The 17,500-nt window shown below is 41.0% G+C and overlaps 1 protein-coding gene across 1 annotated transcript in view; it reads left to right on the plus strand.

Moving 5' to 3' along the window:
- Positions 1-439: 439 nt before the first annotated feature.
- The window catches only part of il1rapl1a (interleukin 1 receptor accessory protein-like 1a), a 156,709-nt gene continuing 139,648 nt past the window's right edge, over positions 440-17,500 (plus strand). Inside the window, exon 1 of the mRNA XM_008289001.1 lies at positions 440-521. Coding sequence (XP_008287223.1) covers positions 440-521 — 82 coding nt within the window. The remainder of the gene's footprint in view (positions 522-17,500) is intronic.

The raw sequence follows: 17,500 nt of genomic DNA on the forward strand, positions 1-17,500 counted from the left end.
TCAAGGTCTCCTCTTTTTTAATGAAAATGGCGATTAAAAGTGGTGTTTCTTACACATGTAATTATTTCTTTATTGATTCGTCAGCATCTTAGGGAATGGTTTCTCATGAAATATATCCCCGTAATGATAACTCGTCTCAATTGCAATCATGAAAGAAAATCATTACAAGAAAGACCCCCCGGGGGAACGTGGAAAGTGGTGTGTTGCTCAGAGTGTCCAAGAATGTGTGCGCGCATGCGGGTGTGCAAATGTTTGCACAATAGTGTGTGCTTTCTTGCTGTAGTGTTTGCAGAACATCCCCCTACACTGACACTTACGCTTGTCTAGTAGCAACAAGGAGGTACTTGATCTCATGTACAAGCAGTGACTGATGGCTCTTTTTCTCTTTCTCCCTCCTTTGCTCTTCTCTTCTCAGGCTGTGAGGACGGGGGAGGGGAAGATGAGACCTCCCAGCCCTCTGCTGATCCTGCTGTACGTCACCCTGTCCAAGAGTGTGAAGGTGGTCTCCAAGAGAGGCTCAGGTATTTTGTGCTCTTTGACTTGCGGCCTAAAGCCTGTGCACACACACACTCTGTATGTTAATGTACACCGATCTGCCACAACATTAAAACCACTGAGGGGTGACGAGAAGAACATTGATTATCTTGTTGCAATGGCACCTGTCAAGGGGAGGGATATATTAGGCTGCAAGTGAACAGTCAGTCTTGAAGCTGATGTGCTGGAAGCAGGAAAAATGGGTAAGCACACGGATGTAAGCGACTCTGACAGGGGCCAAATTGTAATGGCTAGATGACTGGGTCAGGGAATATCCAAAACGACAGGTCTTGTGGGGTATTCAAAGAAGGGGCTACCAGTGATGGGTTCATGGGCTCCTAAGGCTCGTCCATGTGGTATAATCCCAAAGGAGAGCTAGTGTAGCACACATTTCTAAAAACCTTAACGAGGGCTATGATAGAAAGGTGTCAGAACACACAGTGCATGACAGCTTGCTTTGTAGCCACAGACTGACCAAAGTGCCCAAGCTGATGCCTGTCTCCTGCCACATTGGCTACATGAGTGTAAGAACTGGACCATGGAGCAATATAATAAGGTGACCTGGTCTGATGAATCATGTTTTCCTTTACATCCTGTTGTTGTACATCATTACACGGGCAAGAGATGGCAGCAGGGTGCACTATAGGATGAAGGCAAGCCAGCAGAAGCAGCGGGATGCTTCAGGTCATATCTTGTTGGAAAACTCTGGATCCTGGGATTCATGTGGACGTTACTTTGACACATAACACCTACCTAAACATTGTTGCAGACCACATATCTCTCAATCAACAGCACAATCCACCCTGCCACACTCCAAACATGAGGACTGGTTTGAGGAACATGACAAAGAGTTCAAGGTGTCAGTTTGGCCTCCAGATTCTCCAGATCTCAGTCTGTTTAAGCGTCGGTGGGATGAAAAACAAATTCAATCCTCATTTCACAACTGACAGCGCTACAAGAATCTGCTGCTAACGTCTTGGCGCCTGATACGATCAGGATGCTCTCAGATCTTCTTCTTGCCTCTTAGCTGTTTTGAAAAGCAAAGGGGAATCTGCACAATATTACACAGCCGGTTTTTAATAAAGTGGCAGATTGGCGCATGGTAAAACTGTTTTCTACTTGTTTGTCAGTTTATTCCAGTGTTTTCTTTCAAATTTATGATCGTTGCCAACCATCGATGTCTGGCGTCATTGTTGATATAATTTGGAGACTTCTGGTCACTTTTTCTTTAGTAATTTAATTGTTTGTTTGTTGCTGTTTTGCTGTCTGTGCTACAACTTGTATCGCTGCTATTTGTAACTGTTTTGTTTAGGTGATGAAAAATGGTTGCAGGTTGTTGACAAGCAACCATGACTCTGTAGGCTTTAGGTGCTCGAGAAAAACGCCGGTGTATATGCTTATAAAATACTGCTCAGAAAGATGATAGGCAGGTAATTGCAAAAGAATGTTGGCCTCTTCACAATGGGAGCGCCATTTAGCAATTTAGCTGTAAGTGCAGCAGGTCTTTTTTTTTTTTTTTTAGCTTGTGTCTCAGGAGAAGAGCATGTGACTAAATGAAAAGATATATAGTGTACTTCTTAGAATTAGCTAGACCTACCTCAATCTGGAGAGAGTGACAGCTCCCAAGTGATCCAATTGCTCAGTGACTGGGTCAGCAAGGGTTAATGTGAAACTCATTTTGGCTCTAAATGCCAGCAAATTGAACATCAATTGCGAACAAATGCAAAGGTCAAAAGAGAAAATAGAGAGCAAAAATACTGAAGGCAGAAACTTTTCATGACATGAATACTGGACTGTTCGGCAGAACGTTGTTAAAACGAGCTCCCACTCCTTGGACAAAGTGAATCTTGTGCATTATTTAGCAATTTCATGCTGCCAGTATTTTTTCTTTTATGCGTACGTCGAAAATCAGCCACAGTCTTCCCGTTGTAGGAAATATTCTAAAATTAATTGAAATATAGGTGTTTGTGTTTGTGTGTGCTCTTTACGCTAGATTTTAAGTCTTTCTGTGTCATAGGGTGCATGTACTGTAGACATGAGTGGGCATGTCGGTAAATTTAAAGGCTGACCTTTAGCTAAAGGTTTTATATTTATAGGGCACCACGCTCGCTAGACAGACAGAAACAAAGAGCAAAAGGGCAACTTATCAATGAATGATTTGCCTTAACAAGCAGCTGAGATGGTCAGTGACATAGAATACAGACACACTGACCCATACACTCACTAAAATAAGAAAAATACGCCCAGGAAACAAAGTTTGCTGTACGTTACTGACCACATCGCTGTGATTGACAGTTTTGAGAAGGTAAACAGCTTCTAGGCCTTGTCACAAAAGAAGGTGACACAGTGTGTTTTTTTTGGGGGGGAAATGTAACTTTAGAAGTTTGGTGTAGTATTTGAAGGGTTAGACAGTGAGTGTGCTGACCACACTAGTCAGTCACAGTGGCTTTTTTGATATTGATTCTGTTCTGAGTGGTTGATCCCTCTGTATGTGTTTCTTCTAAGGATTGCACACTGCCACCACTGTGCTGTAAACTAATCCAAATTAGCAAGTTTGTCAGCCTGGTAACTAACAACTGTCTGCAAACTATTCCTCTTTTGTGGAGCAGTTTGTTCTCTGACAAAGGAAGTGTAATAATACAATAGTATATAATGGATAGTGCAAATGATTTTACCTCTGTCCATTCCCTCAACAATTGGTGGAATGGTAATAAACAGTGTGGCAAGTTAACATGTTTAAGTTTACCAAAGTTGAGCTTGAAGAATTTGCTTAGATTTGTTTCACCTATGCCAATGAATTCCTTTTAGTAATGCCCTTTGGAAATAAGAGAGTTTACCATTTTATGTTTAAGCCTTGAGACTAAACAAACTTTTTTTTTAACCTGATAGTTTGCTCTGGTCGAAATCACCTGATGAGCTGGTGAGCTTGGTGCACTTTCTTCTTGGCTTGGTTTCTTTTTATACAGGAAAAAAAATGCATTATTGTCAACATTCCCTCCACTCATTGGTTAGATGGGTCTGGAACAGGACTAGGAAAAAGAAAGAAAGCCCTGTGTTCAAGTTTAGAGCACATTTCTATTAAAAAATAAATGTTGCTAACATAGAGCACCTGCAAAAATGGCATTTGTCAGTGATTGAAGTAATGGGCAATAAAACCAAGCAGAAGAAGATGGCTGAATCCTTCATGATGTCACCTAGAGGCGTCCTGCAGAAGGGTTTTGAAGCTCAGTGACTTTTACCATTGCCATCTTGTCAGTGCCTGACTTTGCTTAACTCCTGGCTAAGCAAAAAATGGCCGAGGTGGACGACAACCACCTATTACTCAGAGCAGCGACACCCTTAATTTTGCATAACTTCAAGCCTTAATACAGCTTAAATGAATCAGTTTCCCTACTCACCATATCTTCACCCAGGAAGTTCATGGAATTACAAAACTCTGCTTTTTAAAAACAGGCTGTCCAAGTAAGATGAGAGCAATACTGGAAGGTTTTTGTGGCTGGTGGAGATTCCCATGATTCTGCTGTCGTCGATGGGACACCTTTGAACATCAAGGGTCCGTCCAAAACCCCTCAGGCAGAATTCATATATTTTACAAGATGTGGGAGACAATATCATGAAGCGCTGAAAACAAATGTTGGACAACCTGATAAAGACCATGGTAGATATTCTCTTTCATTGTTTTATGATTGAGGCCAAAACAACAAACTTTTACAGAGACTGACTGAAACATGTCGGTGATCTTCCACTGGTCATTCCAGGTGATTCAGTAAATCTGTTACTGTGTGACTTGTGAAGTCCAGAATTCAAAGAGGCAGCAGCTGCACAGCCCAGCTTTAATCAGTGGCTGAGTCAGGCACGGTTGACTGTAAAGAGGAAATTTGGGCTCCGCAGAGGGTGATGGAGGTGCCCTCTTAAACAAAATGTGCTGCACATTTCCCTTGGTCAGGTGCATAATCTCTGCCTGATGTGTCTGAGGCTCACAATGAAAGATTAAATGAGGGGGACAACGAAGATGAAGTCGATAAACTGGACAAGAGGGAGAGCTGAATGAGATTCAGAATACACTGTGTGTGCTGACTTTTCAATTATAAGTAAAGGTTCCTAGAAAAAATGTGCCATACGTATTCTAGAGTGAGACAAGGAAGTAATACATTTACAGTCAGTCATTTATCTGAAGCATGTACATGCAGCGCTCAGCTACATACAGGTGGCTACCTTTGCTTAAATGCAAATAACTCTGAAAATTCTAATTTAATCGTGCTTCTGATGCACACCTTAGTCTTGACACCTTTGAGTGCATCTTACACTTGCATCACATCATTTTTCCACCACAGTGAATCATTCCACAGCTAACTTGCTAATGGGTTAAGACCACTAAACAGTGTCTGTGTGATTGTTTTTACTATAGCTGAGCATAACTGATGTGCTCATACCTGCCCAGAGTTTCATGCCAAAAGTGGTAACAAACCAAAGTCAGTTGAAGTAAACAGGGTGGGTCTGAAAACGTCCAAACTGTGACGCCTGTTGAAGAAATTTTTACCCATGGTCCTCATGCGAAGTGTGCTGTCGTGGGGTGTTTATTAGTATTCCGGTATACGGTGGGATCACCAACACAGAGTATGAGTCTGTGAAGGTCAGCCGACCCAGAACATTTGCAGTGTTATGCATTTTATAGGGTATGTCAGAGGGCCTGTATGTAAATATGGAGGAAAATAGTGATCAGTTAGTATACAGTTGCTAATCAATGACAGGAGGTAAGAGAACAATGAACAAAAGGTGGTGGAATCGGGGGTCTGGTGACCAACTGATATAGTTGTTAAGCAATGACAGGAAGTAAGAGAACACATGATAAAAGGTGATGGAATCAAAGAGTCCGGTGACCATCAAAAGAAAAGAGAACGTCTTTCTTCATCACGACTTTGTAAAGTCCACTTGTCCACTGTCTTGAAGAGTAGACCTGCATACCTGTGCATACTGCTCTGTGCATCTGTGTTGTTAAGTCTTTTGAGTGTCATGTAAACTTAGGTTGAAAACTGTTCTTGTCTTTAAAAAAAAATAGACAATTTTATGGATTGAGACACTATAATTAGTGGTTTAAGACTAAATTAGGCTAAACTCATGTCAGCAAAATCAGTCTTATAGTTTGGTCAGGCCCATAAAAAAATACTTAAAAATAAAAAAGACCAATGCAATATGATTCATAATCAATTTTGCTGGCTGTGAAACCAGTACATAATTATCACCTCACTAAGTCACAGAATGTGATTGCTCAGGTCATAACAAGCTGCCTGTCTCACGGTTACAGTAGATTAACACAATAGGGGACTAATTTAATGGAATGTAACTTGATTTCTGTTTTTCAAGTATTGAGCTGCCTTCAATACCTAATTGACTGCATACATGTGTGTCACTGGGTGTTTGTATAATCAGAGTTGTCACGTGTTTGATTGTGTGTTTTTTTGCATGTGCCCACACACACACGCACTACTGCCCACGTGGTTGGTCGCTCTCGTCCGTGGAGGATAGATCAGAGCCAGAACAGCACATTAGATCAATCAAGTGGGTCCTCTGGGTCCTTTGGTCAAATATCGATAGCAGTAAAGTCAATATTACCTCCCAAGTGTGGGGTCAAAGGTGATTGACTGTCACTGTGCAGTTTGGCTATTTAATACCACTTTGAAAAGCCTACTCCTTCTACCTGAAGGGTTATAAACAAAGGCATGTGGAACATCAGGCAAGCTCATATAAAACTTATAGTTTGGTATGTGGACGCTGTCACAGACATGAAAAAAAACACAGAAACACATTTTCACATTTACATATTTGGACACAAAGACTTGTATATGTAGGAAAACATTTATACACAGTCCTGAATAGCACTATTCAAACAGAAAACATTAAATTGTGCATTTTTAAACTGCGATTTTAAAGAAAAATGTAGAAAAAATTAAGCCAGAGGTGGAAGTTTAAAGTGCTGATTTTAATTAAGTTGTATGCATGAAATCGAAGTTTCATTTAGTGTTGACATACCTTAAGTAAAATACAACTTTTTGGCATCTTACATTATTACATTTGCTTTTTTTTTGTTTTTTAAACTGCGTTGCTCGAATGCATTCATGACTTTTAAGAAAAAATCTGCGCCCTCTACTTTCCTCATACAGACATACAGGTCTATGACACACCAAGAAGATGGAGGTTAGGTGTCTGTGTTAAAGATGAAATGTTGTGGTAAAGGAGATTAATTGGCTGATAAAGCCCCTGGTGGGTGATTGTTTTCTGGTTCAAAGGTTCCGGGCATTTGTCTTCATGTGCTGAACATGAAAGAGATGGAGCAGGTGGACTCTCATGACTGCTATTAAATTTCCTTCAAATGACCACCCCTGGCTCATGGACCTAGGTCAAAGCCATTTATAGGTAGTTACTGTTACTGTCGAGTTCAAGCCCGAAATTTAATAAAACAAGTTCGAGACAAAGACGGAGACCTTTGTTTGGATTACTGTTCCACTGGATTGTTTGTGGGATATTCTGTTTCAGATGGGAATATCCGATTGTTTCCGTAGGATTGCGGTTGGAGTTGGGAATTTGACTCCACAACCTTGAATAGTTGTGGGTAAGAGATCAGCTGTGAGGGCTTGATTAGCTCTCAAGAGACACTGGATAAAGCAACTATTCAATTGATTTTCCCTCCCAGTGTCCGGGTGGCATTCCCAGCGTTGTAGCACTCCAAAATCCTATAATTATTCAATGTGGAGTCTGCTTGGGCCTGTATTACCCGGACTAATGAGTTTCCCAAAGGTTCAGAGCTGCATGTGTCTCTTATTCCCTTATTCTGTGTCCTACTGCTCCTGCTTTTAATGACTACTAAAGGGCTGGACTGCTGTTGTTGGTTTGTGATTGCTGCTGTGCGCGCACACAGGTCTATGGATGCATGTAGAAGCTGTTCATACACAGATCGTGTTTGACCCACATATTGGAGTGCGTATGCTCTGCTGCTGCAAATGAGGGTTTTTACTCCAGGCACTCTGCTCACCTCGGTGTGATTGCTCAGTGGACTGACCAAGGCCATGCTGACACTGCGAGAGATTCACTCCCTGGGACTGTGAGCAGTTCTCTGACAGAAACAAGCTGTCAGGCTCCATCCATCAGACTCCAATTGTCTCCATCTTGGTCCAGCCCGGCCCGGTCCGACCTGAGCAGGCCTGCTCCAGTTTCCCTGCTGGATATCAGCCCATAAAGATCCAGACTTTAATCAGACAAGACAGAGACTCTTTAACTGGGGTCTCAGTCTGCTCGCAAACCCAATTACCAGTTTGCAGCAGGCTGTAAGCCTCACTGGAGAGTGTTGAATATGGGTAAGAACTTTCAGACAAAACACAGGTGTCTGCACAGCACAACACCGAAAACATTGTTTAGAGTACGAGAAAATCGGATCACAAAAATGGCACACGGTATCAAAATCTTGCTAAAAGAATAGTTAAGTTAGACTAACACATAAACTAATCCAGGACTTTTTTGATCAATAAAACTGTCAAGTAGATTTAACAGTGATTTCCTCTTCTAATTAGATTTCTGATTCATTTGAATGTTTTCTGTTTTCATGGATGCTGTCAGACAAAATAGATGATTTGAAGACAACATTTGGACTGTTGCAACTTCCCTTAAGAAAATGTAGTTTATTAACAAATGAGAAAATATATTAGTGTATAATATGTATACGTATACATATAAATGTATGATAACAAATACAGTTCAGCACCTTGCAAGGATGAACAGGATTCAAAAATCACGCGAATGGGAGAAAGAGGGAAGATTTACACTAATCTTGAGAGTGGGACTGAACTTTTTAGCATAGTTTAATTTAAGTAGAGTTTCACCATTAGTCACACAAAGATAATTTGTACGTCATCATGCAGGGTGAAGGTGTCATGTTGTGCAGCCAGCTTCTTCAGTCAGAAGGTGGTGTAAACTCTTAAAGATGCATCAACAGTTGTACATAAACTTTGATCTGGGCAAATGATCGACAGGATGTATGTGATGACAGATTCAGAGTCTCTCAGCTTTTTGTTGACATCAGGTAGATAAAATGACTCGATTAAATTTCCCAGCACTGTCACTGGGAAATGGACATTGGTGTATCCCTGGAAGTTGATGAACATCGACCTGCAATGGCACATATCAAGACGATGGTTGCGAGTGGATTTACAAATAAAAGAATGGGTTTGGTGGGCTTTGAAACAGATTTATTTCGTCATTTATATGTTGTCATCATAGACTGTGCATGAAGATGGATGAATGCATAGGTTTCCAGAAGAATGGCACAGAAGCTCAGATGGTTCTTGCCATCTTGACAGTGCCTGATTCTTCCTAATTTTCAGTTCCAAAAATGAACAAAGGGGTGGAGTGTGAGTAGAGCTGAGGTCGGCCATGCAAATATTTCTGATCCATCGACTGTCCTGTGACTGCACCACCTGTCAAAGTGGTCACACCCTTAATTATGCATCATTTTAAGCCTTAATACTATCCAAATGGATGAGTTATATTAAAATCTACTCCCTGCACCGTTGCCATGAAGAGGAATTAACACCATTTTAATATTTAACAGGCTGTAAATATGTTTATTTCTGCTCTAAAGTTGGACATTTTTACATGAAGGCCAATGGGGATTGACTTATTTTCAGCCTCAAGTAGCCATTTGAGGAGCTGCTTTTTTTTTTGGCACTTCCACGTTGGCTTCATTTTTCATTTTTCACGGCTTGGTTCTCACTGGTGAAGCTATGATACTTATGCAGTATGATCACGCTCTGTCCTGGGAGCTTCCTGCTCAGCGTCTCAGTGACCAGTGTATGAATTGAGAACAGTCTGGAGTCAAAACAAAAAAAAAGCAAATTTAGACATGTCCCTCTGTGGATACTCTCAAACACCTGTTGGCACTGCTCTGTCCACTGGACTGCATCAGAGTTTCAGAGATCAGTCAAGAAAATGATCACTGTGGGAAGTTGAGAATGAAGTGGCAGTTGTTCAAGTTGGCCAGTCAACCAAATAAACCTCTTTAGATTCGGGCCTTGGGCAGACAACATTCCTCTGAGTCTTGTCAAACACACTTGCTCTAATCCAAAGCAATATCCCCTTTCCGTTTGCACACTTTTGTGGGTTGAATTAATAGTCAGAATGATATTATTTTCTAGCAATAACAACATTTGGAAGTGTGAGGACTTAGGATGTGTTCTGAAAAGTGGCCACTTGGATCTGAAACACCTGGAAGTAAGTTTACTAAGTTTGTATGAGCCTTGTGGAATGAAGGATGACTGAAACTAATTACAAGGAGAATTTGTACTTGGTCGGTGCTGATGGCAAAAGTCACAAGCATAGCCTGATTGATTCAGATGGTCATCAAAACATGACACCTCATTCACTCCTCTGAAATACACACAGAACCGTGAAGTCCCATTGGACTGTGATGTGTCATGACAATGGCACTTCGCCAGGCACTGTGGAGCTGATGCCACTGCAGTAATAGCCTTTAATTCTGCTTTGATGGCTTTGTGCTTATAGGAAGTCAATATGGCTTTTTGCCCATGACCACACCAAATATTGTTGCAGTCATGATATATAGCCATCATATGCATTGGCATGTCTGTCTGGGTTGGTGAAAAGGGTAAAAGGAAGGGAAATAATTGAGCTGTAAGAGCTGTAAACTCTGGCCTCAACTGTGGATGTATCAAGCGAGGTAGATGTCGTGTTGCAAGACGACACTCCAATGATTTTTCTCACAAGCTTAAATGATTCCTTCTTCCTTTCGGTGCAGCAGCTAACTTGCTGCTGACTCCCTGCATGTATAAATGAAGTCCAGTTGTTTGGACCAAATCTTCTCTACATGTACAGTAAGTGTTTTTTTTTGTTGTGTATTTTTTGACACTAAAAAGAAAATACTGTTTTCCAAATTCATTCACTACTTATTTGATATTGGTCTCTTTTTTTTCCCGCCCCAGTTTATCACATTGCAAGCAGCTCAGTCTGTGGCCAGTGCTCAACAATCACCACACAAAAGTAGGAATCATTATACGCCTCAATAGGCCTGATGAGATCAGATAATGGTGGAGTGAGATGTTGTTATTATATGGTTGTCATTATGAGCAGTGCCAGGTTATTACTTATAACAACCCAGCAGGCCAGCACCTAGCAAATGTTCTAGGTAGCTCAACATCTAAATTGAACACATTTGAGAACTGGCTTAGCTGTGTAACTTTAGTTTTCATTGTGAGCTAATGTATTTTGTACATCTTGGTAAAATCCAGAAGGTTGTGGTGAAAAACCTTCCAGATTTAAGCACTTAGGATGGTTTCCCAAAGAAGGAATACTCTGCTGATAATGTTGCACTGCATGTCGATCAATCTGTGTCACCTTCTCAAAACAGGAATGTAGTGCACCATTATAAAAACAGTACACAGCATTTGTTATGTGTTTTCTTTTTCATCAGACCCTCTACCACTGAATAAACCTCCAACAGCCCTGGTTATGAACTGTTCACAGCTGCAGCTATGCACCATCACTGCCTCGGCTGTTCCATACAGAGACAAAAAAAAGAAAAAACAACAACAGAAAAAACAAATCACTGTATGAACACTTTGTCCATTTATGCACTCCAAATGTCATAAGAGAGCCAGACAATACACATCACTAAACACATCCAAGGCCTGCTGACCGGTCTGTTAGCTGGAATAATGGCTTTTAAACACAGCCTGCAGGGATGAGTGAACATGCTGCAGTGGAAAACAACACTCTGCACTCAGCTCAAATTCAAGAATGGGAACCTCTCTGTGTCTAACACACAACCTAGTGGAGGCCCTATCCGAAATTAGATGTGGAGTACGTGAGTTAATTCAGTCGCCTTTTATGTGGTTACTGACTCCACATGAAAGGCGCAATGTAAATAAATGGACGGCCTAACTGCAAAGATTCCAGACTCAAAATCTGAACCATTACTTCTATCACACATATGAATTAAAGGGCTTTCGCTCAACACACTTTAACCTAATGTCTTTACTGTTGTCTGCTGGCTAAATCACTTGAACGCCATACAAATGCTCTAAAAATTATTCCCAACCCACACGATACAAATACATGAAAATGATGATGCATTTTCTATTAATTATGCATCAAGTATTATATATTTTCAAGGACATACATATAGTAATGGATTTATTCGGGATGACAATTGATGGTAGATGTGTCTTCTTCAGATTAAGCCATTAACCATGGATCTGCAATATTAGCACAGGAAGTTAAGAAATAATCAGAGGCTTGTGAAATCAAGTAGTCTAAGAACAGCTGTTGCAGAGAAGAGGTTAATGTTTTTAACGTTCGTTTATATCAGGAACACTTGTGAAAATGGCTTTTCAACCTGCTGATTTTCTTTGATAGTCTTTTGAAAACGCACAAAATGCTAAATTTTATTTCAAACTCCGCGACAATGTATCTAAATGAACCTCTGCAGGAAAAAAAGAAAAAAAGCTAGGGCTCATGCCTTTACAGAGAAAATATTGCTGTGTACCTGGTGGTTCTAAACGAATTTGAAAAAGAACAAATAAGACTTAAGATCTGCAGAGAGTGCTGCTAGCTGTGACTACGGCAAAAACCACTGCAGTCAGCTCGCTGTCTACATACTCTGATATGACAGGGTATTTCTACCCAATGATCCCAGCAGGGGATGTCAGGAATGGGTGTGTGTGAGCGTGTGCGTATATATGTGTGTGTATGCACTGTGTGATTGTATTCATGTGACTTGTGATATCCCAACCTTGGCCTCTTGCTGTTTCTCTGAGCGGGGATAAAAACGATACAGCCAATATTCTAGATGACTCTGCAAAGTCCCGCTCCAAATCCCTGATAAGAGCCTGTCATGGATAACGGTAAATCTGACATGGCCCCAAGGCAGTGTGGGGGATGAAGTCCACGGAGCTGATGCCTGAATAACCACTCGATAAGTGCGAGGACGGGAATCCAAAATCCAGCCAGTCAGTCAGTCAGTTAATTTATTTGTCAAGGTGCTCTCCTTTCATTTCACAAATCATACGGCTGCAATTTCCCTGACACTTGAAAACTGAAATGTGCCTGTCTATACATTTCCTCTGTCAAGTAGATGAGCTAAATGACGTACACAAATAAGCTGTAGAGAGACCTTGTCTCTACTTGTCATGCCTGTCTCATACCCTCGAGGCTTCCTAGATGCTCGTATTGAACATTCATTCCTCTCATTTCTAGGGCAGGAAAAGAGTGTAATAGTTTATTGACAGATAAACTGTCCATTTTGACATCCATACGCACATAATTTATGACTGCAGCTAGTCTCAAGTTAAACGACTGATCACCCTGAACCTTAAACTTGACGTGTCTGAAATTATGCTACTTATTCAAATGTAGTTTCAGCCTCCTTCCACTCTTTTTCTTTTTCTTTTTCTTTTTTTTTTGCATCACCGTGCTAAGCCAATTCCATTAGCTACTCATTAACAATGCTGTGGCTGTCCTTGGTGCATTTTCTTAGTGTGAGCCACTAAACAGGAATGTCAAGCTCAGGATGTACTGATGATAAGTAGAGAACGTGCCCACCTGTATTAACCTACAAGACATTGATGTGGAAACCCACTAGAAGATGTTTTGAACATGTGTAATTATATGCATTTGTTAGCCTGCAGGTTTTGACCCTCGATATGCACACGCATGTTCACATTTCAGAAATAAATACGCCTGCGCTTACAGGTATATAATGGAGAAAAAACGCAGGATGTACACGCTGGAAATTTTTGTTTATTGTTTCCTGTTAGCTCACAACACACACAGATGCACCGTGGAGGCCGTCCTGGCCTGGTCAATACCTCTCTCTCTAAATGATGAGGAATGGCCTGCGCTGCAGTAACACTGTGCTGGGAGATTGATCACATGCAGACTACTGGAGATTAAATGGCTTTCTTGTGGAAAGCCAGACTGCGCCTGGATGGTGCATTGTGCAGAAAGGAAGCCTGTTTGCTGTGCTCGGTTCACAAAAGCTGCGCAGCATTTGGACGAGACAACATGTGCAAACAATGGAGCCATAATGTAATAATTTTTATAGGAAGCTATAGGATTGCATTTGAATGTTTTGATTTCCTTTGTTGTGTTTGTAGGTGTGAAAGTGCTGTAAGAATCCATACGGAGGATTTATAAATGCTTCCATTGATACACACTAAGCGTATGTCTTTGGTCAGTGGCCAGGTATAGGGTTACGCTTGAGAAAACCACAAGACTGTAAAGGGTTTTTATACAGTAGGTCTTTAAATCCCCTTTAACGCTTTCCATTTAAAGACCATCGTAGCCTAGGAATTATTCACTCCAGTTAATGTATGCTCAGAAATGTTACATGTATGTGACGTCGTGTGTGCATTTGCACGTGCGTTTCAGTGTGATGGCTATGGTATGCGGAGTCTGAATGCTGTATATTCCAGTGTGAACACATGATTAGAGAGGCATGTGGTGTTATATGTGTGTGCTGGTCTCCACTGATAATGAAGCAATTATGCTGGGGAATCATTCATGTTAGTGGCACAAGTAAATACAATATAATATTCAGCATATGCGCTGCTGCAATGGTGTGTGTGTGTGTGTGTACGTACATCTTTAAACGAGCGGGTTTATATCTACTACAGGAATGATCTGCCAGGTAATTAAATGTTGGTAAATGAGAAGTGCCACTAGACATTTTTATCGACATCAAAGCAATTTAGTCGGCATTAGATGGCTGTGATATGGTGGCAGTGTATGTGCTCTGTTTGTAAGCAAGTTATGACATCTAATATTAAAGAAAGTGTCTGTTGTATGATGGCTGCCTGGTGGGAATTTTTTTCATGATGGGTCTAAAATTCCTTAAACTCATTTTTCAAGTTTTCTTTAAAACTGGACCCAACCAAAGATGGAAGATGCATTCAGATACCTTTCTTAAATAAATACGCCCTAGTTATGCACCTTTAGAGTTTTATAATTGTGTACTCAAATATGTTTGCATGCTTTAAAGATCCCCTCAGGTGAAAACAAGTTTCATGTTTTTATTTTTATTTTATTTTTTTTACCTTGTTACCGTGTCCATATGGTGTTTTTTTTATATGCTAGAAGCAACAACATGAGAAAAATAAGCAGTCAATCCAGTATCTGAGCATTTCCACCTTGAAGCTGCAGCATACAGATGAGGGTCCCATAAACATGGATTCAGACTTGTGGGTTGGGACTTTTCATGCTAATATCCTTCCTCAAAATCTGTTTGTGGTTCAAACATATGTGACTTCAATATTGCAACTTGCCATTGTGTAGGGTAATTTCGTGACCTGGTGTGCTTGAGTTGCAGCAAGTAACAGAGGTGGTGCAGAAAAAGGCGTTGATTTTATAAATCTGCAGGAAGCAATGGTGTAAAACTCCTAGCTGTATAATTCTGATACACAGAAATGGGTTTTTAAAAGTTTAATCACTGGAAAGGGACATTAATGTTTTAACACAGTGGAGCATCTCTTCTCACCCTTTGTATGAAACGCTTCGTTTTAGCTACTGTCTCTTTGAAACCACCAGTCTGGTCTGATTGGTCAGCTCGCCCAACAAAAATGAGATATTGTAACTGCAGATCTCTAAGTATACCGTAGGTAAGGAAACACAGCCCTAACAGAAGCAGTGAGGAAACAATCACTGCTGACTTTGAGGAGAATCCTGAGTCATGATTTGAGGACAGGCATTATGCAAATGAGTTACATGGTGATGTAAATAAGTAACAGAAGAAGAGCCGGGTTTCAAACGAGGCATTTCAGGCAGATAAGGAGCAATGTTTTCTGTGGGAAAGAATAACTCTCTTCAATATGGTCACGCAAAGAAAAAAAAAAAAAGCAGCTGTATCACACATTAAAAAAAAAAAAAGCATAGTGTGGGTTCTTTAAGTAAAAGCACCACAGCGTAGAAGTCCAGCATTCTAAATCCTACTTCAGTAAAAAAATCCAAGTATTATCAGCAACTAACTTCAAATAACAGAACTAAGCACATTTAAGTCAAGCAAACATGTCACATCCCACCACCGGACACAATATACAGTATGTACTTGGTAGCGTTACTGTGAGATATTATTTGTTGGCGCTTGGCATATGGTGGCGTGTTTGATTGTTATTTGACAGTCATTACATCAGATGCCTTTAGAAAACCCAGAGGTTACACCGCAGGCGGCAAAAACTACAAAGACCAGCCTTCTAGAAACCCCTTCAGGCCATTTAAACTACAATTACCCACAGCCCTCTGTCATCTCCTTCTGTCAAAGTGATATGCACTCAGATGCTGTTATTGGACCTTTAGAAGCGCCGAGCTACAACCGTTACACACAGGAATAAACACTCACACACGCATCCCCAGTGTTTGTGTGTATCTATCCACCATCCCTCATTAAGCAAAAACTTACAAAAAAGTGAGCTCCATGCTGAGAGTGTGGGGGAGGAATCTGAGTATGTCTCCATATGCTAATGAGAGGAGCCTGCTTCAATAGACTGCTTTGTGTGTATTCATCTGAGCATGTTTGTGTGTGTATGTGTGTTATGGAGGGTTTTTTTTTTTTTTCCTGCAAAGGTAGGGTGATTTCTAAGCACAGTTATTTTTACATATCGTTAGTAGCCCAGTGCAGCCCCATCACCCTGACAACTACATCCCTTCCTTTCCCTTCTGCTTATCACCATAACAACTAATCTACCGTAAATAGTGCTGTCTCCCTGTCTGCCTCTGTCTCTTTTCTTTCTCCTTCTCTATACATCCGTCTTCATTTCTTTCGATCTTTTCTGCATTTGTCTCTTTTCTTTCCACTCCTCTTGTTGCCACGTCACCTCCCTCGTCCTTCACTGCTGCCGTTTCTTCCACTCCTGTCTAGTTGTTCTGTTCGGAGTTCTTTTTTTTTTTTCTGTGCCACTGCAGATGTGGGTGGTTCTGGTGACTGCACAATAACCTTTCTACTGCTTCACGTTGTCGAGTGCCTGAGTTCAGATGACGATCAATAAAAAAGGCAGCTATAACAAGTTATCCAGCAAAGCCCCCAATCCTATATTGATTTTATGCTCTTTAAAAAAAATAAAATAAAGCCTTTTAAGGACATACTTGCATAGGCACATATGCATAGATATAGAGAGTTTGATATATATGTGATATGATGGAGGGATGACTTTAGCAGATCAAGGCCTGTTCCATGCCTTTGTGTTTGACCTAAACGTGATATTGATGGTGAGCCTGGCCTGACAACTTGATTGGCCTACTGCGCTCCGGGATTAACTTGCCAGCCTGGCAGGCTTTTACAATCAAAGATCAAGCCAATGGTCTGTTTGGCTGAGTAGCTCTGGGATTGACTTAACAGCCTGATGTGCTAATGCAGAGTTATCCCAAGGTTGAGCAGGATAGCAAGGACACACATGCTGTTTTGCGGTTTAAGTAGATCCACGATCTATATAGAGGCAAACACTTATCTGTGTTCAGAAGGCACTCCTGAAACAAAAGCAAAATCCCTCCTTCACTTCGATTCATCTCGCATGTTGCATCCTATTTCCCCGCCTCAATTGTTTCCCTTTGCCCGTCTCCCTCTTGTTTAATCACTGTTTGGAATTGCTAATTATTCCAGTTTATTCGCTCTCCTTCCACCTCCTCCCCCTCCCTCCCCTTCTTCTTCCTTCCCTGACTCAATCTTTTTTATCAGCAGCACACGTGAGGTCACCTTTGTGCACCTCTGCTTTTCTCTGTTCACACACTGTGTTCATCTCCTTTGCTCTCTCCTTTTCACTCTCTATCCAAAGCTCAAGGGAAGCCCTCCTGGATCCCTTCTTACATAACTGCCTCCCCCTCACTCTCCTGGATAAGCGCATGTGTAAAAAGCAACGTGAGTGGTAAGGCAGAGGGAATATTGATATCATCAATTCTCACAAAATATTAGGTT

The sequence above is a fragment of the Stegastes partitus genome, unplaced genomic scaffold, assembly GCF_000690725.1.
Source record: "Stegastes partitus isolate 25-593 unplaced genomic scaffold, Stegastes_partitus-1.0.2 Scaffold587, whole genome shotgun sequence".
Taxonomy (NCBI): Eukaryota; Metazoa; Chordata; class Actinopteri; family Pomacentridae; genus Stegastes; species Stegastes partitus.